This window comes from Myotis lucifugus, unplaced genomic scaffold (assembly GCF_000147115.1).
Source record: "Myotis lucifugus unplaced genomic scaffold, Myoluc2.0 scaffold_462, whole genome shotgun sequence".
Taxonomy (NCBI): domain Eukaryota; kingdom Metazoa; phylum Chordata; class Mammalia; order Chiroptera; family Vespertilionidae; genus Myotis; species Myotis lucifugus.
In genome coordinates this window covers 131851-157186 of record NW_005871510.1, presented here as the reverse complement: position 1 = coordinate 157186, position 25336 = coordinate 131851, and the positions used below count along the sequence as shown (strand labels likewise).

Genomic DNA, 25336 nt, shown 5'->3' with positions numbered 1-25336 from the left:
CCTTTTCAGGGGGTCGCCTGAAACATAGGAAAACACATAAATAAAGGCATTAGTTTTTGTGATATATGACTCTGCATTTGAGAGTTCGGTACGTAACATTGGATTTCTGTGTCACCACAACTTGAGGATCTGTATAAAGGGTCTGGCATTATGAAGATTGAGAACCATTGATCTTTTTAATAAAAGCCTAGATGGGGTCAAGCCCTCAAGTGCGACTGTGTCATAAAGATGGCCGTGTGCACAGCGGAGGTGGGGCCTGGCGGCCACTCCGTACAGTAAAACCTGGGGGTTCCATGGCTCTGCGCAGCGCGGAGGAGGGCTGGTCCCAGTGTCTCCGCCACCTCGTGTGGAGGAGGCGGGTCCCGGCAGGGGAAGGCAGTTGTGGGCTTGATCCCTAGTAGGGGGTGTGCAGGAGGCAGCCTATCAATGATTCTCATCATTGATGTTTCTCTCTCCCTCTCTCTTCCTCTCTGAAATCAATAAAAATATATGTTAAAAAACCCCACAAAAACAGTTCCTTAAAAAAAAAATTGGGCCTTGAAAGACTGAAACAATCATATAAAACTTATTAGTGAAGAAGTGATTATTCCCAGTGATTATTTCTTATAACAGCTGAATTTGGCTTGTTCCTAAACCTGGAAAGAATGAGTAATACCTCACAGTGGATTATCACAACCTGGAGGCTGTGTTTACACCAAATAAGGCCCTAGACCCAGAAACCTTTTATTTCTGATATTATTAACTTGAATCTGTTCTCTTTTTTTTCTTAGTCTAGCTAAAGGTTTGTCAATTTGGTTTATAGTTTCAAACAACCAATTTTTATTTTCTTTGAGTAATTAATTTTATTTTGTACTTTTATATATTTTTATGTTACTAATTAGCATCTTTTCATTTCAGTTTGAAATCCTAGTAGCATTTCTTATAAAGCAGGTCTGTGGTGATGAGCTCCCTCAGCTTAGATTTGTTTGCAAAAGTCTTTCTCTTTTACTCATTTCTGAGGGACAGCTTTGCTGTGTACAGTGTTCTTTGTTTTATTTTTTTGCCCATCCAAACACTTTGCTTTATTGCCTTTTTTTCTGCGCCCTCCCCAGCTTTATTGAGGTATAATTGCCAAGTAAAACTGCAAGATAATGTGTACATCGTGGTAAATTCATATGCATTGTACAGTGTTCTTGGTTGGCACTACTTTCAATGTTTGGTGTATATCATGCCACCCTCTCATGTCCTCAGTTTTCTGCTTAGAAATCCGTAAAAATGGAGGTTCCCTTGTAAATGATGTGTCACTTTCCCCTTCCTACTCTCAAAATTCTCTTTGTCTTTGATTTTGGGTAATTTGCTTATAATACACCTTGAGGGGGTCTTTTTTTTATTATTCAATCTGTTCCAGGATCTTTGAGTTTTATGTATTTGGATGTCCATCTCTCTCACAACATTTGGGAACGTTTCCGCCATTATTTATTTAGGTAAGCTTTTTACCCATCACTCTCTCTCCTCTGGGATTTTTATAATGTGCATATTATTTCTTTTTCTGGTGTCACCTAATCATGTAAGCTTTCTTCATTCCTTTTGATTTTATTTTTTATCTTCTAACTGGATAATCTCCTTTTTTGGAAATCAATTATAGAGATTTACTCAAGGGTCTTAGAGTTTGCAAACTGGGAACATAATCAGGCAGAAACCCTGGTTGTGTTTAAACTCCAAATATTTGAGTGTTTTTCAATGTCTTTCTGGTATTAGTTTCTAGATGAATGCCTTTGTGGTCTGAGAGCATATTTTGTATGATTTCTATACTTTCAGATGTGTTACTGTGTCATGTCCCAGAATGTGTTATGTCCTCATGAATTTTCAGTGTGAACTTGAAAAGAATGTGTATTCAGCTGTTGTTTGATTAAGTATTAAATTTTTCTTTTTTTTAAAAAAATATATATTTTATTGATTTTTTACAGAGAGGAAGGGAGAGAGATAGAGAGTCAGAAACATTGATGAGAGAGAAACATCGATCAGCTGCCTCCTGCACGCCTCCCACTGGGGATGTGCCCGCAACCCAGGCACATGCCCCTGACCGGAATCGAACCCGGGACCCTTCAGTCCGCAGGCCGACGCTCTATCCACTGAGCCAAACCGGTTTCGGCAAGTATTAAATTTTTCAATTAAATCCAGTTGTTTGATGCCACTCTTCAACTGTTGCCTTTCTAGTCTGGCCAGTTGTGGCTCAGTGGTTGAGCATCAACCCAGTCACGAAGAGGTTGCTGGTTCGATTCCCAGTCAAGGCACATGCCTGGGTTGCCGGCTGATCGAAGGTTCTATCTCTTCGCCCCCTTTCCCTTTTCCTTCCTCTCTCTCTAAAATATCAGTTTAAAAAAAAAGAACTCAACTATGGCTTTTCTGGTTGTAGTTGTAATTATTAATAGAGAGCTGTTTAAGTCTTAAGTATAATAATGGACTCATCTGTTTCTCCTTGCAGTTCTATCTATTTTTCCCTGGTGTATTTTGCCACTATACTGTTATATCCATGAACACGAGCACTGTATCTCCTTGAATACTTGACCTCTTTATCACTCTATAAAGCCTCTCTTTATCCCTGTGCTTTGTCTGAAATTGGTATGGATATTTCAGCTATCCTTTTTTTTTTCTACAGCTATCTTTTAATGTTAATTAATATAGTTTCTTCCATCCGTAGTCTTAATCTGTCTTTATTGTTATTATAGACAATATATAACTGGTGGTGTTATTTTTTTTAATCTATGATAGTATCTATCTTTCAATTGTATTTAGAACATTGACTTTTAAAGTGATTACTGATATAGTTGGATTAATATGCCATAGCCCTAGCAGGTTTGGCTCAGTGGATAGAGCTTCAGCCTGTGGACTGAAGGGTCCCGGGTTCGATTCTGGTGGGGGATGTGCAGGAGGCAGCCTATCAATCATTCTCTCTCATTATTGATGTTTCTATCTTTCCCTCTCCCTTCCTCCCTGAAATCAATAAAAATATTTAAAATATATATATATATATGCCATAATTTTTAGTATTTTTTGTTTGTTGCTCTTGTTCTTTATTTCCCATCTTTTTCTGAATTCTCTGTCTTTGAGTACTTTACCTGATTCCATTTCTCTTCTTTTTTTAACATATCAATTGTAAGTCTCTATTTTTTACTAGAGGCCCAGTGCACGAAATTCATGCATGGGTAGGGTCCCGAGGCCTGGCCAGTGATCAGGGCCCATCAGATTCCCCACCTCCACCTTCTCCTTCCCTCACTGCCCGGGACTGCTACCGCACGGTCCCCCCGGCCCCCTCACTTCCCTCACTCCCTCAGCACCCTGCCGCCGCAACTGACCACCCGCCATGTTCTGTGCCGCCCCCTGGTGGTCAGTGCACATCATAGCGAGCGATCGACTCCCAAGGGGACACTTTGCATATTAGCCTTTTATATAGATAGATAGGTGGCTTGCCATTGAATTTGCAGTGTATAGTTACAGTCAACCCAAGTCCTCTTTGAAATAACACTACACGACTTCCATTGTATAAATTCCTCACAACAGTCTTTCCAATTTCTTCCTCCCGAGTCTTATGATATTGCTGTCATTCACTTCAGTTTCCATAAGCTAGAATTACCATATATATATATTGTTGCTAGTATTATTTTTGAACAAAGATTAATAAAAAAAAATGTTTAAGTGATTTTACTTTCCCTTTATTGATCCCTTCTCAAATGCTCTCCCTTTTTTCATCATTTTCCCTCCTTTTGAAGAATTTACATTTCTTGCAAAGCAGGTGTACTGGTGACAAATTCTCTCAATATTAATTCTCTCAATATTAATTTTCTTTCAATAAAGAAAGTCTTTATTGCTCCCTCACTTTTGAAGGACAATATTGCTCAACAACGAAGGAAGGACACTTTTCTCTATCAACACTTTAAATATTTCATTACACAAATGGTTCAGGCACTTGGAAAATAGTCTGACAGTTCCTCAAAAATGGAACCTAGGATAACCATATGACTCATCAACTCCTGTCCTAGGTATGTATAGATGAATAAACAATGTGTTTTATCCATACAATGGCCCTAAAATGAATGGATATTAGTACATACTACAACATGGATGTCTTTTGAAAAAATTATGCTGAATGAGTGAAGTCAATCAGAAAGACCATCTATCTACACTAATAAAAGAGAAACATGCAAATTGGTGTCACTCCACTATGCCCACCAGCCAATCAGGATGCGTATGCAAATTAACCCAACAAAGATGGTGATTAATTTGCATATGCAGGTGCGGAGTGAAGACTGAAGACAGTGTAGAAGGAAGCCAAGCGCTACAGAAGGGAGCGAAGTGGTGGAGAAGGGAGGGAGCCGAGGCAGCGGACACGGGAGTGGAGCCGAGGCAGTGGACACAGGAGCGGAGTCGAGGCAGCGGACATGGGAGGGAGCAAGGCAGCAGAGAAGGGAGCAAAGTCCGCCGAGGCAGGCTTCGCTCCCTTCTCTGCTTTGCTCCGGCCGCAGGAAGCCCTATTCTTGCAGGAATAGGCCTGAGGAAGCCCTATTCTTGCAGGAATCTTCCTGCAACGGGCCTCTAGTATATAGATAAAAGGCTAATATGCAAAGTGTCCCCTTGGGAGTTTGACCGGGAGACCAGGGGTTTGATCATTCGCTATGACATGCGCTGACCACCAGGGGGAGGCACGAAATGAAGGGAGGCCCCAGCCTCCCTTGCCTTTGTATATTTTAAGGGTGCAGTGTATAGAATGTGCATTATAATCTCAATAAAGTTCATATAAATAAATAAATGCATTAAGAACTTTGCAATTCACCCTAGCTGGTTTGGCTCAGTGGATAGAGCGTCAGCCTGCGGAATGAAGGTCCTGGATTCTATTTCAGTCAAGGGCACATGCCTGGGTTGTGGGCTCAATCCCCAGTAGGGGGCATGCAGGAGGCAGCTGATCATTGATGTTTTTATCTCTCTCTCCATCTCCCTTCCTCTTGAAATCAATAAAAATATATTTAAAAATAAATAAATAAAATCAATAAATTGAAAAAAAAAGAATTTGCAATCCAATCTCTTAGGCATGTAAGGATTTCCAGATTAATTAATACCTCACATTTTTCATGTGTGCCATGAGAATGTTTAATCCACTCTCTAAGCAAATTTTCAAGTATTCAATTTGGTATATTTATTCCAAATCATCACATTGTAATGTTTAAATATAGATAATTATATTTGTTAATTATACCTCAATATAGCTGGAGGGTGGGAATGAATTTCCAAGTGCATCCCTAATTTATATAATGATTTATTGTCTGTCTTATATCACTGAAAATGGGAATTAATTGCCTTAAGGATATTATAGTTGTATTAAACAAAAATGTTGGCCCTAACTGGTTTGGCTCAGTGGATAGAGTGTCGGTCTTCGGACTGAAGGGTCCCAGGTTCGATTCCGGTCAAGGGCGTGTACCTTGGTTGCGGGCACATACCCAGTAGGAGGTGTGCAGGAGGCAGCTGATCGATGTTTCTAACTCTCTATCCCTCTCCCTTCCTCTCTGTAAAAAATCAATAAAATATATTTTTAAAAAAATGTTGAACTTCTACAGCTGAAAGTTAAACATAATAAAGGGTTCATAAGGCCATTGCTAGCAAGAAAAGACCAGGTCCTGGGGCCTGAAATCTGAGCTACCAGCAGCATGGCTAAGTAAGAAGACAGTAGTCCAATGTCCTGGAGTTGTTGAGCATTTTTATAGATAGTGGGGAGAGAGATGTAAGCTGTTCTGAAAGAATTTATCTTAGCTATAGACAAGGGGTGGGAGAAACTGAAGTGGGGCCAGTGGTGAGATATGTGCAGAATCAACAAGGGAAAAGTGTTAGCGCTCATGGATTGGCTGTGGGCAGTAGATTGGAAAGTGCATGTGGCCCTAGCCAGTTTGACTCAGTGTTTAGATTGTCGGCCTGCGGACTGAAAGGTCCTGGGTTTGATTCCAGTCAAGGGCACGTGCCCTGGCTTCCGGCTCGATTCCCAGGAGGGGGCGTGCAGGAGGCAGCCAGTCAATGATACTCTCATCACTGATGTTTCTGTCTCTCCCTCTCTAAAATCAATAAAAATATATATTTAACACCTTCATTTCTTAAAAAAGAAAAGTGCATGTGTGAAAAGGAAGTGGAGGCTCCTGGGTTTGATGGAGCATGGCTGTTCTCTCTTTTGGAAAGTAGTGGAAATAGCCAGGTGGAAGTTATCTGAAGTTGCAACAGACATAAAGAATGTGAGCAGTTTTTGTCAGAGCTGGTCCCCAGCTATTAACAGATTGTTCTCTTTCTTTCTATAGTCACTGTAATTTTGTGTGTGTGTGTTTTTTTTTTTTTTACATTTTAAAGTTTTCTAGGAACAGGCAAAAACTGATCTGAATTAAATTTCCTTCTAGTGTGAAGTATACATCTGAGAATGTAATGAACACGTCTCGCATCCTGTGGTTAGGGCCACCCAGGCTGGGGCTCCAGGATTCCAACTTCCCACCAGAGCCCAATGACTGTGGGTGGGCAGGGATTGGTGGAAAGCTCAAGGTTGGGAAGCATCAGAGATTGAAACAGAGCCAGACTCTATTACAGATAGTGAGGTCACATTGTGTCCATGTTTCTAAACTAGGGTCTCAGTGGCCTGACAGCCTTGCACCAAGCCCCCGACCTCTGTACGTAAGACACTGTCCCAGTGTGGCCTGGCCTGCCTGCCCTCATGTTCCTTCATTTGGAAACTGAATCAGGAATTCTCTGTGCACGCCTGTGCCCCTGTGTTCACAAAGAGCTGGGCGAACACAGTAGAGTCAGCTCCATAGTCAAACGTGCCAAAAAGAGGCTGGTTTGGCTGAATGAACCCCGCCTCATCCCTTCTGGTGTCAGTCAGGCAGGGGTGGGGTTATGTATGGATTTCTATTCAATCAGAAGCTCCGCTGAAACGGGTGGGCCGACGCACTGCATAGGTAAGGACATTCCATCCATGCTCCTGGCTAGCTGGTGACCACTTAGCCACAATTCATGGCCTGTGGAGGCTCTTCCCCAGCCTGTGCGGTGCTGTGGTCTGTGCTGGTCACGGGAATCGTGTCAGGACTCAGGAAACCTAGAAATGGTGAGTGTGCGGGACCAGGGGCTGGTGTGCAATCAGGTACGAGGGGCTGGCCTCCTGGCGGTCAAGTCCAGGATCTGCAGCTGGAGTCCACTGGGGGCTTCTGGGGACCTCGGTCCCCTGCAGAATTCAGCGGTCCCCTGCAGAATTCAGCGTGGGGACTGGGCAGGCAGCCGGACCGAATGTACTATTTACTTCTCTTTCCGGGAAGCTCTGAGCCCCCAGCCTCACATCTCCCCAGACGTTGCCGTGGCACAGGGAGGGCCATCGGAGGACAATCGTGACTCAGTCTCTGGGTTTGTGCATGAGAGGTTTGTGGGGACCCTGATTTCCGTTTTTCCTCAGGGAATGCCCATTTTCTCCCGAGTTCTCATTTTTGTGTGAAACGGTCTCAAATCCAAAACCTTGTCCCCTGGACCTGTCTCCACCTAGGGCTGGCAATAAGTCTCCAAACTTCCAGTTTCTTCCAGGCATTTCCAAGACCAACTATCCCCATTTGAGTCACAGCCTCATTATCAACTACTTGTCCTCTGGGGTACATTTCAAAAAGACTATTTTAATTGTTTATCTCTCTTTTTACAGAGTAATGGAATGCTCTTTTTTTTTAATTAAAAAATTAAGTTAGAGATAGAAGAAGGGAGAGAGAGAGAGGGAGAGGGAGAGAGATGGATTTTGTTGCTCCACCCATTCTTGCACCCATCGTTTGCACATGCTGGAAGCAACTGACGGAATTCTCTTTTTAAAAGATTTATATTTGTGGATATTTTGCATGAGAAAAACTAGAAATCTAGGGGATAGGGAGGATGGGGGGAGGGGGTGGGGAATACAGCTGGATAAGGGGGTGCAGGCAATGATGATGCCCTTTTTGAGGTTGTGGTGTGGTTCCCTAGGCCTAGACATTTTAAGATCTTATGTTTGAGTTTTGCATCCACGTGTAGGTGCACTCAGAGTAATTTGTGCACATGGAGAAAGGCTATAAAGATCAGGGTTTCTGTCTTGGAGACAAAGGGTTTATGACTGGGGAGTTCATTTGGGCCAGAACCTTAAACTGAATCAGGCTGAGAGTTGCTTCTCTGTGAGAATGGAAGCCTGGGGAGGGAGCGCTTCCATGCTTACAGGAGAGGGGAGGGTTGTAGAGCTCCCAGAGTTCATTCTTGGGGCTGCTCAGGTGTCCCTTTCCACCCACCTCCCCAGGGACTGACCCACTCTAGAGGTTCTGTCTCAATCTAGGAGTGTCTGGACCCTAGGCTTGCGATTATGTTCAAATTTCTGAATGTGGATTTCCTGAACTGTAGGAAAGCAGGCTGCTTATCTGTCTTGATTGCAATATTTGTGTTTCCTTCCTTTGGATTTCTTTCAACAGTGAATATTGCAGCCCTTTAATTCTAGAGTTCAGTAGCATTTGGGCTTTTAATATGTAATTTGAATGAGAAATACCCTGTGCATAAGGAAAGATAATTATGGAACCAAGTAGAATTTCGATTCCCTTTAGCAAGAAAAGTTAAGATGTGAGATGGATGTTTTAAAATTCTCAGGGTTTCTTTTTTTCTGCTTTTTGGTCAGTGTTTGTATGTCCATGTCTCTAGAGAATTTTTACCTTGGAAAGGCAATATCATTCCTAAGGCAGATGATTACCTATTTCAATGGCTATTGGGAAAAACACAATTGCATTTTTATATTCATTGATATGAAGAAAACACCTCAAAATTTATGGAAGTCTAAATTTTCTAATTCATATCAGGGCTTAATTCCAAACCCCTTAGGCATTATAATACATTCTGATTCCTGAAAATATCCCCTGTGTGCAATATAGTGAGGGACAGACTAGACTGATCATAACGCATCTTGTCCTTTTTATCAGAAAGGGATTTGATGCTGAACACAAAATATAGTGTATAGATGAAGTGTTATAAAATTGCACACTTGGAACCTGTATAAGTTTGTTAACCAGTGTCACCAATAAATTCAATAAAAAAGAAAAAAAGAAAGGAAAGGGATTTGAAAATATTTGATGGCTTTCAGTTTTATATCCATTAATGTTTAAAGCATTAAATCTTGGAATGGTATTCTGTATTTAAAATTAATTCTAAAAAGCAAAAATAATGATTAAGCATAGTGAAATATGATATATATAAATTTCTTTTTTTTGTTAAGTGCATTGGAAGGTTAATTAAATTCCTCATATAAGAAACTAACATAAGAAGAGCCCTTGCCATATATCCTGCTACACTCCTGTGTTCTTACTCTAGCTATTCTCAGTCAGTTTTAATCACTTCTAGATTATTCTGTTAATTTTTTTAATTAAAAAAATTTAAAATTACAGTTCACATTCAATATTATTTTGTATTAGTTTCAGGTGTACAGCATAATAGTTAATCATATACTATACAAAGTATTCCCCCTAATATTCCTAGTACCCACCTGCTACCATACATTGTTGTTATAATATTATTGACTATTTACTATGCTGTACTTTATATCCCATGACTATTTTATAACTACAAACTGTACTTCTTAATCCTTTACATTTTTCACACAGTTCCTCTTCTGCCTCCCCTCTGACAATAATCAGTCTGTTCTCTGTATAAGTATTTTTTTGTTAGCTTGTTTATATTATTCTTTAGATTCCACATAGAAGTGAAATCATATGCTATTTATCTTTCTCTGTCTGACTTGTTTCACTTAACATAATACCATTCTAGGTCCGTCCATGCTGTCGCAAATGATAAGATTTATTCTTTTTTATGGCCATTTATTCATATTTTAAATCTTTTTTTCCTTCTTAATGAATACCCTTTAATCTATAATAATAAAAGCATAATTTGTAAATCTACCGAACGTCCGAATGACCATCCGGACAACCTTCCGAACGAAGCCGGGGCTGTGAGGGCTGAGGCGGCAGCTGGGGCGACTGTCAGGGCTGAGGAAGTCTGGGCTGCGAGGGCCTACCCTTGCATGAATTTTGTGCATCAGGCCTCTAGTATTTCTTATAATACTGGTTTTGGTGGTGATGAACTCCTTTAGCTTTTTCTTGTCTGGGAGGCTCTTTATCTGTACTGTGATTCTAAATGATAGCTTTACTGGGTAGAGTAATTGGTCCTTGTTTTCATCACTTTGAATATTTTGTGCCAATCCCATCTGTTGAGAAATCAACTGACAGTCTTATGGGTGCTCCCTTGTAGGCAACTAACTGCTTTTCTCTTGCTGCTTTTTTTTAAAGTATACTTTTATTGATTTCAGAGAGGAAGGGAGTGGGGAGGGAGGGAGGGGGGAGAGACAGAGGGAGGGAGAAAGAGAGAGAGAGAGAGAGAGAGAGAAACATCAATGATGAGAGAGGCCATCTCCTGCACGCCCGCTACTGGGGATCAAGCCTGCAACCCAGGCATATGCCCTTGACTGGGATTGAACCTGGGACCCTTCAGTCCACAGGCCGACGCTCTACCCACTCAGCCAAACCAGCTAGGGCTGTCATGCATTTTAATTCTACATAATTGTCTCAATTGATGAAAACGCAATAACTGCCACGCACAGGAAAGCAAAGTTAAAGTGAGCTATGTCCGTTCTTCTAATGGAGGACTTTAAGGCAGTATGTATGACCCGCTAGGCTTTGTTAAAAATTGAAATTCCACAAGCCTCTTGGACTCTTTGGTTTTGGTAATGGGAGTAGAAGAAAAAGTTTCCAGTTCTTCTACTGAAACCTCATGCAGATATGACCTTGTTTTATGGAGTCCTATAAATAGTGAATAAAAGAAGATGAATTTCTTCACAAGGTATTGATGGTCTGAAAATGATAATATTTGTTTAATTTGTATAGCATTTTTGTCATTTCCCCAAAGTATTTGAACTCCTGCCATTTAAAAAATATGTAATGTGGTTACAGTAAAAAATACGTTGATAAGGTGTTTGGAAATGGGAGAATCATACATAACCTTCCTATAGTGTGGGGATAGAGAGTAAATTTTTGATGATAGAGTCATAGATGAGGTGTTTGGAAATGGGAGAATCATACATAACCTTCCTATAAATGGAATCTGAGTGTTCAGTGCTGTCAGTCTCACTCATCCTAATGGACACATATTGGGGTGTTTTAGGACTCGGTGGCCTTTGAAGATGTGGCTGTGAACTTCACCCAGGAGGAGTGGGCCTTACTGAATCCTTCACAGAAAAAGCTCCACAGAGATGTGATGAGGGAAACCTTCAGGAACTTGGCCTTCTTAGGTAAGGATGGTGACTTTCCTTCACTTTTTCAATTAGAGAACAAGTGTTTCTTACCCATCAACATTGTCCTAAGATGGTAATGTGAGAAAGGAGGACATTGGTAAATAAACTGAGCATGGTCACAGCTCATCATAGAAATAGAATCTACTAATTTTTGTATAATTTCTAATACGTTGAAACCAATTTTCTGGGTCTGCTTCTTTAGGTAAAAAATGGGAAGATCATGACATTGAAGAAAACCAGGGAAGAAAACAAAAGTGAGTCACAAAACAGAAAGCACTGCCTCACATGAGAAACCTGTTATGCTACAAAATTTTCCAAAGAAGCAACCAAAGCAACCCTTGCTTCAAATTTAGTCTTAAAAAATTAACAAATTACTTTCTTATATATGACATAAATACTCAGTGTTTGCAAACTAGTTTACATGGAAACAGCATTAATAAATCCTATACATGAATATCACTTTTTTGCTATATTTTAAGTTTAACTATAGTTGGTATACATACTATATTTGTTATATTAGTTTCGGGTGACAATATAGTAATTTAACATTTTTATACCTTATAACACAATCTCCCCACTAATTCTAGTAATTATCTTCCACTATGAAATTTATCACCCTATTCCTGACTTTACTTTTTTCACTTATTCCCCCTACTCCCTCCCCTCTGATAATCATTCCTTTGATCTCTGTTTCTATGATTCTGTTTATGTTTTTCTTTACCTGTTTTGTTTTTATAGATTCCACATATAAGTGATACCATACAGTATTTGTCTTTCTCTGTCTGACTTGTTTCACTCAGCATAATAGCCTTTAGGTTTATCTATGGTGTTGCAAATGGCAAGATTCATTTTTTTTAAATAGCTAAGTACTATTCTATTCTATATATATATATATATTATATTATATTTCATATATAATATATATATATCCTTATACACTATACACACACACACACATATAAAACCTATCTTGGCTATATATACATATATATATACTAGAGGCCTGGTGCACAAAAATTTGTGCACTCAGTGGGGGGGTCCCTCAGCCCAGCCTGCACCCATTTGCAGTCCAGGACCCCTTGGGGGATGTCCACCTGTTGACTTAGGCCCACTCCCCGGGGGATCAGGCCTAAGCTTGCAGTCAAACTTCCTTCTGGCAGCCAGGGAGCCCTTGGGGGATGTCCAACTAAAGGCTTAGTCCCCCCATAAGACACTGGGGGGTAAGGGAGGGCAGGGGCTTGTCAAGGGTGGGGGGGAAAAAAGGACACTTATGTAATACCCTTTGTAATACTTTTAGCGAAAAAAAAAAAAAAAAAAAAGGCTTAGTCCCCCAAGGGATCGGGCCTAAACCGTTAGTTGGACATTCTTAGTGCTGCCACGGAGGTGGGAGAGGCTCCTGCCACCACCTCTGTGCTGGCCAGCCATGAGCCAGCTTCTGGCTGAGTGGCACTCTCCATATGGAAGTGCACTGACCACCAGGGGGCAGCTCCTGCATTGAGCGTCTGCCCCCTGGTGGCCAGTGTGCATCATAGCAACCGGCCATTCTGCCGTTCAGTCAATTTGCATATTAGCCTTTTATTATTATTATATAGGATGTCCCTATTTCCCCCCTTTTGCCCCCTCTACCCAGCTCTTGCCCCCCATTTCTCTCTGGCCATCACCATACTGTTGTCTGTGTCCGTGGGTTGTGCATATATATTTCTTGGCTAAGCCCTTCTCTAACTTCACTTCTTTAAATTTTTATTTTCAGATAAGTGCTAATGCCTGGCACCAGTAAAAGATTTCTTTTTTGCCCATTTAGATATTTTATTGATTTTTTTACAGAGAGGAAGGGAGAGGGATAGCAAGTTAGAAACATTGATGAGAGAGAAACATCGATTCAGCTGCCTCTTGCACGCCCCCTACTGGGGATGTGCCCGCAACCCAGATACATGCCCTTGACCGGAATCGAACCTGGGACCCTTGAGTCCGCAGGCCGACGCTCTATCCGCTGAGCCAGACCAGCTAGGGCTTTATATTTTCTATTATATCGTTTAGAATTAAGATATTTTTTAATTGAACCCTTGTAAATTTTAGCACAATTTAATAAATTATGCTAGAAGTAATTAGGAGATTTTTCATGTAATGCAGATACATTTCAATTAATATTTTATTAATTTTTAATTTTTTAATTTGAAATAATCTCATACATGTAAAAAAAACTATAAAATACTACAGCATATTATTCACCCAATTTCTTAGGTGTTAATAATTTAAACATAACCATTATACAATTAACAAAATTTGGAATATATTTTTCTTATAATCTCTTTAATGTTACTTAATCCATTTACTTTGTTTTTGTTAATCTTCACCCAAGGATATTTTTCCATTGAATTTTAGAGAGAGTGAAGGGAAAGGGAGAGACACATTGATTGGTTGCCTCCTGCACATGCTCTGATAGGGACTGGGGATCAAGCCAGCAACTGAGGTAGATGCCCTTGACTGGACTCTAATCTGGGACCCTTCAGTCCAAGGGCTAATGCTCTATCCACTGAGCAAAACAGGCTGCAGCTTAATTCATTTACTTTTAATCTATATGTGTCTTTATATTTAAAGTGGGTTTTGTTTTTGATTCACCTTCATAATCTGTCTTTTAATTGGTGCACTTATGCCACTGACTTTCAGAGTGCTTACTGATAGAGTTACTGCCATATTTGGCGGCTTCTGGGGCTTCTGGGGCCCGCCAGCGGCCCGGGACTGGATCCGATGATAGGCAGCAGGCAGGCGGCTTCTGGGGCTTCTGGGGCCGGCCTGCCTGCAGCCCGGGACCAGATCCAATGACGGGCGGCAGGCAGGTGGCTTCTGGGGTTGCCCACAGGGGCCTGGATGGCGGCTCACGCTGGTGGCTGGCGCTGTCCCGCCCTGCCTGCAGTATGCAAATTAGCCGCCATCTTTGTTGGCAGTTAATTTGCATATCTTGCTGATTATCCAATGGGAGGCGTAGCGAAGGTACGGCCAATTACCATGTTTGTCTATTATTAGATAGGATACACTGAGTGGCCAGATTATTATGACCACCCCATCAGTACTTCGTTGGGCCACCTTTTGCCTTCAATACTGCGGTGATTCTTGGCATTGATTCCACAAGATGTTGAAAGGTGATGCGAGGAATCTGACATCATGCCTGATAAATAGCACTGTCCAGTTCTGTGAGATTTGATGGTTGTGGAACCAACTGCCCGATGGCTCTTTTAACTTCGTCCCACAAATGCTCAATTGGATTGCGATCTGGTGATTGTGGGGGCCACCTAAGCAAGCTAAAGTCTCCCTCATGTTCTTGAAACCACTCCTGCACAATACGAGCACTGTGGCATGGCACATTGTCTTGTTGGAAGAAGCCATCTCCTTTCCGGTCCCCCCCTCAACTGGAAGGGGAGGACCTGTTTCAGCAAGAATCCTTAGGGTTTTTTTGTGCTATTCAAGCCTTTTTTAAAGATCTGGCCCCTCTCCCAACTCCAAGGGGAAATTTTTTGCCTAAATTTCCCCTAAAATTTTTAGGGGGGTCAATAAATATTCGGCCCCCCCTTTTGTGTGTTTGGGGGGGTGCGCACGCACACACACACACACACACACACATATAAAATCTATCTTGGCTATTATAAATAATGCTGCAATAAATTATAGGGGTGTATATATACCTTTTCAAAGTAGTGGTTTTGTTTCATTTGGATAAATACCTAGAAGTGGAATTTCTCCATACTGTTTTCCATAGTGGCTGCATGCACCAGTTTGCAAACCCACCAACAGTGCACAAGAGTTCTCTTTTCTCTACATCCTTGCCAACCCATGTTATTTGTTCATTTTTTTATAATAGCCATTCTGACTAGTGCGAGATGGTATCTCATTGTGGTTTTGATATGCATTTCCTTGTTGATTAGTGATGTTGAGCATCTTTTCATATGTCTATTGGCTATTTCTATGTCTTTTTTTGTAGAGATGTCCTCTGCCCCCCTGACCCCCCCCCCTTTTATTTTTTTGGTCCCTGAAGGAGTGCACTGTTCCTGAAGATACTGCAATAGCATGGACAGAGCAAGCTCCTAGTCCATCTCCCTGTTCTAAAAATCCATTTGATATGTACTCAAATAGAGTCTGTATCAAATGTTAAACTGACAAGAGCAGATCTCTATACTTGATATTAGCCAAAAGGCTGAGAAGCAATCTCTGCCCAATTTTTTAATCAGATAATTGATTTTTTTGTTAGTGAGTTATATGAGTCCCTTATGTTTTGGATATCAATCTAATTGGGTATGTTATTTTTGAATATTCAGTAGGTTGTTTTTTGTTTATTTTGTTGACGGTTTTCTTCACTGTGCAGAAGCTTTTTAGTTTGAGGAAGTCCCATTTGTTTACTTTTCGTTTGTTTCACTTATTTGAGGGGATATAGCCATAAAGATGTTACTCAGACTGATGTCAAATAATTTACTACCTATGTTTTCTTCTAGAAGTTTTATTATTTCAGGCCTTAAATTTAAGTCTTTAATTGATTTTTATTTTTGTATCTGGTCTAAGAGAGGGGTCTAGTTTCTTTCTTTTTTTTTGCATGTATCCAGTTTTCCAACACCATTTGTTAAAGAGACTGTTGTTAATCTATTCTGTAGTCTTGCCTCCTTTGTCATAGATTAGGTGACCATAGAATCTAGAGATTATTTCTGGGCTCTATTCTATTACATTGATCTATGTGCCTGTTTTTACACCAGTACCATGCCAATTTGATTTCTATATCCTTGTAATGTAGTTTCAAATCAGGGAGTGTGAGAATTCCAGCTTTGTTCTTCTTTCTCAAGATTGCTTTCTCAGTTTGCTTCTTTCTTGATATTCCTGGTCTTTTTTGGTTCCATATATATTTTTGGATTGTTTGATCTAGTTCTGAGAAAAATGTCATTGGTATTTTGATAGGGATTGCATTAAATCTGTAGATTGCTTTGGGTAATATGGTCATTTTAATGGTAATCCTTCAGATCCATGAGCGGGCATCCTTGTCTTATTCCTGATCTTAGAAGAAAAGACTTTAGTTTTTCACCATTGAGTATGATGTTAGCTGTGGACTTGTGATGTTTAGCCTTTACCAAGTTGAGGTAAGTTCTTTCTATACCCACTTCATTTAGAATTTTTATCATAAGTAGATACTGATTTTGTCAATTGCTTTTTTTTTCATCTATTGAGATAATGATATGATTTTTTCCCCTTGGTTTTATTGATGTGATGAACCACATTGTTTTACACATGGTGAACCTCCATTGCAGGAGTAATACCCACCTGATAATGTATATAATCCTTTTAATGTATTGTTGAATTTGGTTTGTTAGTATTTTGTTGAGAACGTTGGCATCTATATTCATCCAGGGATATTGGCCTATAATTCTTTGTTTTGTAGTGTCTGTCTGGTTTTGGTATTGTAGTGATAATGACTTCATAGAATGAGTTTGGAAGCATTCCTTCCTCTTCAATTTTTTGGGGGTAGTTTGAGGATAATTACTAATTCTTCTTTAAAATGTTTGGGAGAGCCCTAGCTAGTTTGGCTCAATGGATAGAACGTTGGCCTGCGGACTGAGGGGTCCCAGGTTCGATTCTGGTCAAGGGCACATGCCTGGGTTGCGGGCTCGATCCCCAGTGGGGGGCGTGCAGGAGGTGGCCAATCAGTGATTCTCATCATGATGTTTCTATATCTCTCTTCTCCCTTCCTCTCTCTGAAATCAATAAAAAGATATTAAAAAAAATAATAAAATAAAATAAAATAAAATGTTTGGGAGAGCCCGCCTGGTATGGCTCAGTAGTTGAGCATCAACCTATGAGCCAGGAGGTTGATTCCCAGTCAGGGCACATGCCCAGGTTGCAGGCTAGATCCCCAGCAGGGGGCGGGCAGGAGGCAGCTAATCAATGATTCTCTCTCATCATTGATATTTCTGTCTCTCTTTCCCTCTTCCTTCTTCTCTGAAACTAGTAAAAATATATTTTAAAAAAAGTCTATTTTGTCTGATCTGAATATTGCTACCCCAGCTTTCTTTTCGTTTAAATTTACATGAAAAATCTTTTTCCATTCCTTCACTTTCAGTCTGTGTGTCTTTCAATATAAAATGAGTGTCTTGTAAGTAGCATACAGGTAGTCAGCTTTTTGTCTATTCTGCTATGCTGTCTTTAAAAAAAATTTTAATGTATTTTTATTATTGAAAGTATTACAGATGTCTCCCTTTTCCCCCCATTGTCTAGCCCGTACCCATCCCCCACCCTAGGCCCTCACCACACTGTGTCCATGGATTATCCATATATGCATATAAGTTCTTCCTACCCATGCACCCACCCCGCCTCTCTTGAGATTCCACAGACTGTTCTATGCTTCTATGTCTTTATTTTTTTAATCCGTGTTTTCTTTAGTGTTTTAATCTGTGTTTTCTTTAGTGTTTTAATTAGATTCCTTTCTCATTTGTTTACATGTTTTTGGCTTATGGTTGATATAAGGTTTATATAGTCATCTATATTTAAAGCAGTCTATTTTAAGCTGATAGGCATTTAAATTCAACTGCATTCTAAAAGCACTACTTTTTTACTCCTTTCTGCCACTCTTCATATTTTTGATGTCATGTTTTATCTTTTTGTGTATCTCCTGATTATTTATTATAGTTAATTTTGCTACTGTTGTCTTTTAACTTTCATATTAGTTTTTAAGTGATTGATTTACTGTGATTATTATTTATTTGCCTTTACTAGTGAGATTGTTTTCTTTCCTATATATTTCTTGGATTATGTCCTTTGTTTTTTCTGTATAAAGAATACCTTTTAACATTTCTTTTAAGGCTGGTTTAGTGGTCATGAACTCCTTTTTACTTTTTTTAAAATGGAATTTATTTTAAATAAAATTATTTAGGCTTCAGTGTACAATTCTATAATACATCATCTGTATATTGTATTATGTGTTCACCACTCTAGGTCAGGTCTCCTTCTAACTCCGTTTATCATCCCTTTGCCCTCTTCTATCCGCCCTTCCCATGCCCCTTTCCGTGTCTGTGAGATATATATATATATTTTTTTTTCTAATTTAATCCCTTTACCTTTTTCATTTACTCATCCACTCACTCCCCAATCCCCCTCCTCTGTGACAGCTGTCAGTCTGTCTCTGTCTCTATGAGTCTGTTTCTATTACGTTTGTTAGTTTGTTGTTCATTAGATTCCACATATAAGCGAAATCGTGATTCTTTTGTTTTTATTTGTCTGGGAAACTCATCTCCACCTCAATTCTGAATGATAGCCTTGTTGGATTTAGTATTCTAGGTTGTAGATTTCTTTCTTTCAACACTTTAATAATTTCCTGCCACTTCCTTCTGGCCTGTAAATTGCTTCTTAAAAATCAGCTGATAGCCTTATAGGCTATCACTTGTATATGACTTGTTTCATTCTTGCTCCCTTTAAGATTGTATCTTTATCTTTAACTAGAGGCCCAGTGTAAGATGAATTCATGCACAGGTGGGGTCCCTAGGCCTGGCCAGCGATCAGGGCCCATTGGGGCCATCTCATCCAGTCCCGGTCGGGGCCGGGCTGATCAGGGCCTGCCATCCAGCAGGAGGGACAGGGGAGGGACCGCGGGAGGTTGGCTGGCCAGCTGGCCTGGATCGGGGTGGATCAGGGCTGGCCGGCTTGGGGGAGGGACCGTGAGAGGTTGGCCAGGGGGAGGGACTGGCCAGGGGAAGGGACCATGGGTGGGCTGCCGGGGGGAGGAACCGTGGGAGGTTGCCCGGCTGGCCTGGGCCGGGGAAGGGATGTGGGAGGTTGGCTGTGGGAGTGCACTGACCAATAGGGGGCAGCTCCTGCACTGAGCGTCTGCCCCCTGGTGGTCAGTGCACGTCCTAGCGATTGGTCAACCAGTCGTTCCTGTTTTTTGGTCTTAATAGTCACTTAGGCTTTTATATATATAGATACTTACTGTTTTAATTACAACATGTCTTGGTTAGGGTCTCTTGGCTTCATGTTGTTTGGAACTCTGTTTCCTGGATCTGAATGTCTGTTTCCTTTCCTAGGTTAGGAAAGTTTTTTGTTTTTTGTTTTTTTTTTTAAAATATATTCCATTGATCCTTCACAGAGAGGAAAGGAGAGGGATAGAGAGTTAGAAATATTGATGAGAGAGAAACATCGTTCAGCTGCCTCCCGCACACCTCCCACTGGGGATGTGTCCACAACCAAGGCACATGCCCTTGGCCGGAATCGAACCTGGGACCCTTCAGTCCGCAGGCCGACGCTCTATCCACTGAGCCAAACCGGTTAGGGCGGTTAGGAAAGTTTTTAGCCATTGTTTCCACAAGTATTCTTTTTGCCCCTTTCTTCTTCTGAAATACCTATAATGCGAATATTAGGGTTCTTGATGTTATCCCAGAACTCTCTTGATATTATCCTTATTTTTAAAAAAATTTTTTTAATTTTGTTGTTTTGATTAGGTAATTTCCACTATTTTGTTTTCCAGGTTGGTACTCTATTGTTTTGTATTAACTAATCTGTTGTCAATTCCTTGTAATGTATACTTCATTTTAGTTACTGTATTCCTTATCTCTGCTTGGTTCTTTTTAAAAAAAATATATTTTATTGATTTTTCACAGAGAGGAAGGAAGAGGGATAGGGAGTTAGAAACATCAATGAGAGAGAAACATTGATCAGCTGCCTCCTGCACACCTTCCACTGGGGATGTGCCTGCAACCAAGGTACATTCCCTTGACTGGAATCAAACCTGGGACCTTTCAGTCTGCAGGCTGACGCTCTATCCACCAAGCCAAACCGGCCAGGACTCTGCTTGGTTCTTTATTACCTTTGCTGTCTCTTTTTTGAAGTGCTATCTAAGTTCCTCTATTCTACTCAGAAGTTTATTAAGCATCCTTATGACCATTTCATTGAATTCTTTATTAGGCAAATTATCTCCATTTCATTAGGACTTTTCTCTGGAATCTTATTGTTGCTCCTTCATTTGGGCCATATTCTTTTGTCTTCCCATTTTAGTTGACTCTCTGTGTTTGTTCCTGAGTTGGGTATAATAGCTATCTCTCCTAGTCTTAAAAATTGGTCTCTATGTAGACTGTGTGTCAAATAATTTTTGCCAGTTTTAGTTGAGGTGGGTGCATATACTGCCTGGTGTCACCTGGCCTGAAAGAGTGGGTTCCAGGTGGGACAGCCTTGTGTGTGCATGCTGCCTTTCCCTTCTAATCCTGATGGGGCTTCTTTTTGTGCTCTTGGCTTAATCTTTTGCTTTATTGTCTGTTATCAGCAGGGTGTGAGGGGTCTGCTTTATATGATTGTCTCTCCCCACCAGCTTCCCCCCTCTCCAGGTTGAGTAAGCCTGCTGTGTGCACACAGCTCCACTTTGCTAGTTTTGCTCCCTCTCTGGGCATTACAACTCCTTGTGCACTCAGCTGTGCCCCACTTACTCTACATGGCTAGCCATACGTGTGTGCCCTGTTGCTCTAATTGTCTTCTGTCAAAGTAGGGTTTGGGCAGGGCCACTATGCAGGCCTGCATCTCAATGCCCTGCTAGCTCTGGGTGGAGCAGCCTTGCATATGCACACAGTCATTTGTCATGAATTCTGTACCCAGTCTTGGTGGGGTATCCCTGCACGTGCACAGCAGTACCCCACTCACTCTCTGCAAGTGGCAACCCTGCATGTGGACACTGCCAAGTTTTGCTAGCTCTGACTTCTCTCAGACAGGGCAGTCTCACGTATATGCACAGCTGCACCCACTATCTCTGCACTTTCTCTGGAGGGGCAGTCCTGCATGTGGGCACTGCAGCATTTTGCTAGCTTCACACTTTCTGCAGGAGGGGTAGCCCTATGTGAGCACACAGTAGTGCCCCACTATCTTTGCACTTTCTCTGGACAGGGTAGTCCTGCAGGCAAGTATCACAGCACTCTCTCCTGGTGGGGGAGCCCTGCTTGTACATGCAGTAAAGTGGGTGTACAAAGCAGCACCTTCCTGTACTTGCTAAATCAATTTCCCAGTGGAAGGATCCCCTTGTATGTAAGCTATGGTGCCCTCCTGTTTCTGTTGGATCTAGCTCTCGGAAGGGTGGCTTGAGGACATGCTACAGCACCCTGCAGGTTGGCCAGAAAACCTGGATGGCTCTCTCACCCACTATCCACATGTTGAGGAAACATATCTAGTGATGCTCACCAGTTGCTTTGGTTCTGGGTTGTGCCCTCAGCTCTAGTGGTTTCCAACTTTCTCTCTTGCTTGTTGTGCAGAAGTAGTTCAGTTGACTCACAGTTGTCTCTCAGGAGGAATCGCTGCTCAAAATATAGGTGTACATTCAGTGTATTGGGAGGGGTTGAGTTCAGCAGCAAACTTGAATGTCATCTTAAACCTGCCTCTGAATATCACTGTATTGATAATAGCAAGGGTGAAGCTGTCTCCAGAGCTTTCAGTGTATTGAATTTCAAACAATGTACACAAGGCAGAAAATCTATGTTTTTGCTGTAAGTCATAAAAATGTTCAAATATTCACTAATATTAAATTCAGTAACTAAAAATCATTAATAATTTCCTTGTTTTTTTTACAGAAGTCTTACGTTAGAAAAACTCGGTGAAGGGGAAAATGGTAGTCAATGTGGAGAAAACTTCAGCCTTAGTCCAAACCTCAGTCTAAACAAGAAAACACTTTCTGGACTGAAACCATGCATATACAATGCATGTGGGAATGTCTTCATGCATCATTCATCCCGTAATAGGCACATCAGATGTCATGCTGGACACAAGCCCTCTGAGTATCGGAAAAATAAAGAGAAGCCATATAAATGTAACATATGTGGGAAAGCCTTCAGTTATCTTCAGTGTTTGGAAAATCATAAAGGAACTCACAATGGAGAAAAAACCCATGAAAGTAAGGAATGTGGGAAAACCTTTAGTTCTTCAACTTCATTTCAAATTTGTGAGAGAAAGCACCCTGGAGAGAAGCCTTATCAGTGTAGACTCAGTGGAAAAGCCCTCAGAAATTATCCAAGTTTTCAAAGCCATAAAAGAAGTCATCCTAAAGAAAAACCACATGAATGTAAAATATGTAGTAAAGCATTCAAATATTTCAGTAATCTTCAAATACATGAAAGAACGCACACTGCAGAAAAGCCCTATGAATGTAAGGAATGTGGAAAGGCTTTCAGATCTTGCAGTTCTTTACTGCCACACAAATGGGCTCACACAGGAGAGAAACCCTATGTATGTAAGGAATGTGGAAAAGCATTCAGATATCCTAGGTCCTTGCAAACACATGAAAGGTCTCACACTGGAGAGAAACCCTATGAGTGTAAAAAATGTAGTAAAGCATTCAGCGATATCAGTTATCTTCGAAAACATGAAAAAACTCACAGTGCTGAGAAACCCTATGAATGTAAGAATTGTGGAAAAGCCTTCAGATCTCCCCGTTACTTAAAATCACATGAAAAGATTCACACAGGAGAGGAACCTTATGAATGTAAGGAATGTGGAAAAGTCTTCAAATCTTTTAGTTATTTACAAACACACCAAATTTCTCACCCTGGATGCAAACGCTATGAATGTAAGGAATGTGGAAAAATCTTCAACTATTACAGTTCCTTACGAATACATGAAATATCTCACACTGGAGAGAAGCGCTATGCATGTACAAAATGTGGTAAAGCACTCAAGTACCTGAGTAATCTTCGAATACATGAAAGAAGTCACACTGCAGAGAAACACTATGAATGTAAAGAGTGTGGAAAGGTCTTCAAATCTTACCGTTCTGTACAAACACATGAAAGAACTCACACAGGAGAGAAACCTTATGTGTGTAAACATTGTGGTAAAGCCTACGTTTCTCTCAAATCCCTTCAAAGACACATGAAAATACATCCTTGCAATAACACCTTATCAATGTAAGGAATGTGGGAAAGCATTCACTCGCCTTAGTTTGTATCAAAGATACGAAAGATTTCAAACTGGAGAGAAACCCTATGAATGTAAGCAATGTGGTAAAACCTACACAGAACACAATTTCTCTCCAGATGGGAATAAACTCATACTAGACAAAAACCTATGAATGTAAAGAATATAGAAAAGCCTTTGTTTGTAACATACCCCTTTGAAAATCACAGATTGTGAGTGCACAGTGGAGAGAAACCATATACAGTCAAACTTTGGTTCTCAAATGTCTTCCATCTTGAATAATTCAGTTCTCAACCAAGTTATTCACAGAAAAATGTATTGCTTGTTGCCCTGGCCAGTGTGTCTAAGTGGTTAGAGCCATTGGCCCACACACCAAAGGGTCGTGGGTTCCATCCTGGCCCTGGTTAGGGCACATGCACAGGGCAACCAGTCAACATCTCATATGGATGTTTCTATTTCTCCCTCCCCTCCCCTCCCACGTCCCTCCGTCCCTTCCACTTTCTCTAAAATATCAATGGAGAACTGGATTTCAACAATATCAAATATACAGGGTGTCCCAAAAACATGTATCCATACTTTAACAGGTGATAGCTCAGTTGATGTTTCTTTTCAGCCAGACTAAGCTTTGAATAAAGTAAATATATCCTAAAATGCTACTGGAAGTTCTACTAGAAGTTTGAAAACGCAATTGAAGTACAAACACTGCTTTTATAATTATTCAAAGTATGTATACCTTTTTTGGCGGGGGGGCACATTTAACAGCTGATAACTCAATTTTCACTCCTAAGTGATTTGAAATAATGAGTAAAACCAGATTAAGCTTTGAACAAATAAAATTTATCCACTAGACTTTTTTTTTTTATGTTTACAGTACAAAACCAGCAACACAAATTGAGGGCACACAAATACTGAACAAAATGATTCTTGATGTTTGTGATTCCATTGCTTCACATTATCAGCAGTGCCAGTCATTAGTTTGAAAAACAGGCATTGACAAAAGTACTCATTTCTGTAGATTCTCTTACATTTTGAAAATGAACTGTATATTGAAAACTGACTTTATAATCATTCAAAGTCTATAGATTTTGGGGAGACCCTATCTATATCTCTAGATACAGATGTAGATATAAATTATGTATATATATACAATAAATATATGTATATTTCAAATACAAATTTGAAAACAAAACAAAAAGGCAGTTTGGTGTAACTTGGGATTTTCCTAGTGACCTTGTGACAGTTCCTGGGTATCTATAGTCCATTATATGCATTCTTCCTTCCTTACTCCCTTTTTGGGGATGATGGGTATAAGAGCCTTTTTCCATTTTCCTTACAAAGGAGTATGTTAGAATTATGTAAAGTTTGTGAAAGAATATATTGTGTGAATTATTTTCCGTATTTTGTCCTATGCTTTTTATTTTTCTCTTGACTGGCATATGTTGAATACATTTTTATTTAAAAAGACAGACCCGAGCCAAACCGGTTTGGCTCAGTGGATAGAGCGTCGGCCTGCGGACTGAGAGGTCCTGGGTTCGATTTCGGTCAAGGGCATGTACCTTGGTTGCGGGCACATCCCCAGTAGGAGGTGTGCAGGAGGCAGCTGGTCGATGTTTCTCTCTCATCGATGTGTCTAACTCTCTATTCCTCTCCCTTCCTCTCTGTAAAAAGTCAATAAAATATATTTAAATTGTTAAAAAAAAAAAAAGACCCGTGATAACGGACAAAATCTCTAGAGTTGGAGATATGCCTTCTACGGGTAACATTAAGAACTAGATTTTCCAGAATTTATTTCCTCTATGATTCCATAGTAGAATTTACCAGTAACCTCACTTGCATGAGACTTGGAAGGCAGAAGCAAAAACAGCATAAGATATTGGAGAGCCACCATACAGGGGGAGAGACAGATAACCAGCTATGATACACCATTTCCTAGCTAAAATTTTAGAATCTTTTTCCTTCCCATCAAGAGTATCTTCTAAACTACCAATTGTTTGATTTTTATTTTCTTAGAGGTGTAGTTTTCCCTACACCTATTTCAGCCTTTCATCTTGTATTCTGTGATTTCCCCCTTCTCTGGGTTATGTCCGTATAAGCTCTAAT

The 25336-nt window shown here is 40.4% G+C and overlaps 1 protein-coding gene and 1 pseudogene across 1 annotated transcript in view; one reads left to right on the top strand and one right to left on the bottom strand.

Annotated features, from left to right (window-relative positions):
* LOC102424875 (zinc finger protein 709-like) overlaps window positions 1–23675 on the top strand; it is a 28917-nt gene extending 5242 nt beyond the window's left edge. Inside the window, 4 exon segments of the mRNA XM_006103075.3 lie at window positions 11197–11323; window positions 11529–11580; window positions 21898–23218; window positions 23220–23675. Of these exon segments, the coding sequence (XP_006103137.3) occupies window positions 11197–11323; window positions 11529–11580; window positions 21898–23218; window positions 23220–23390 (1671 nt within the window). The 3' untranslated portion in view covers window positions 23391–23675.
* On the bottom strand, window positions 15354–15527 carry LOC111823319 (annotated as a pseudogene).
* Window positions 23676–25336: the final 1661 nt, after the last annotated feature.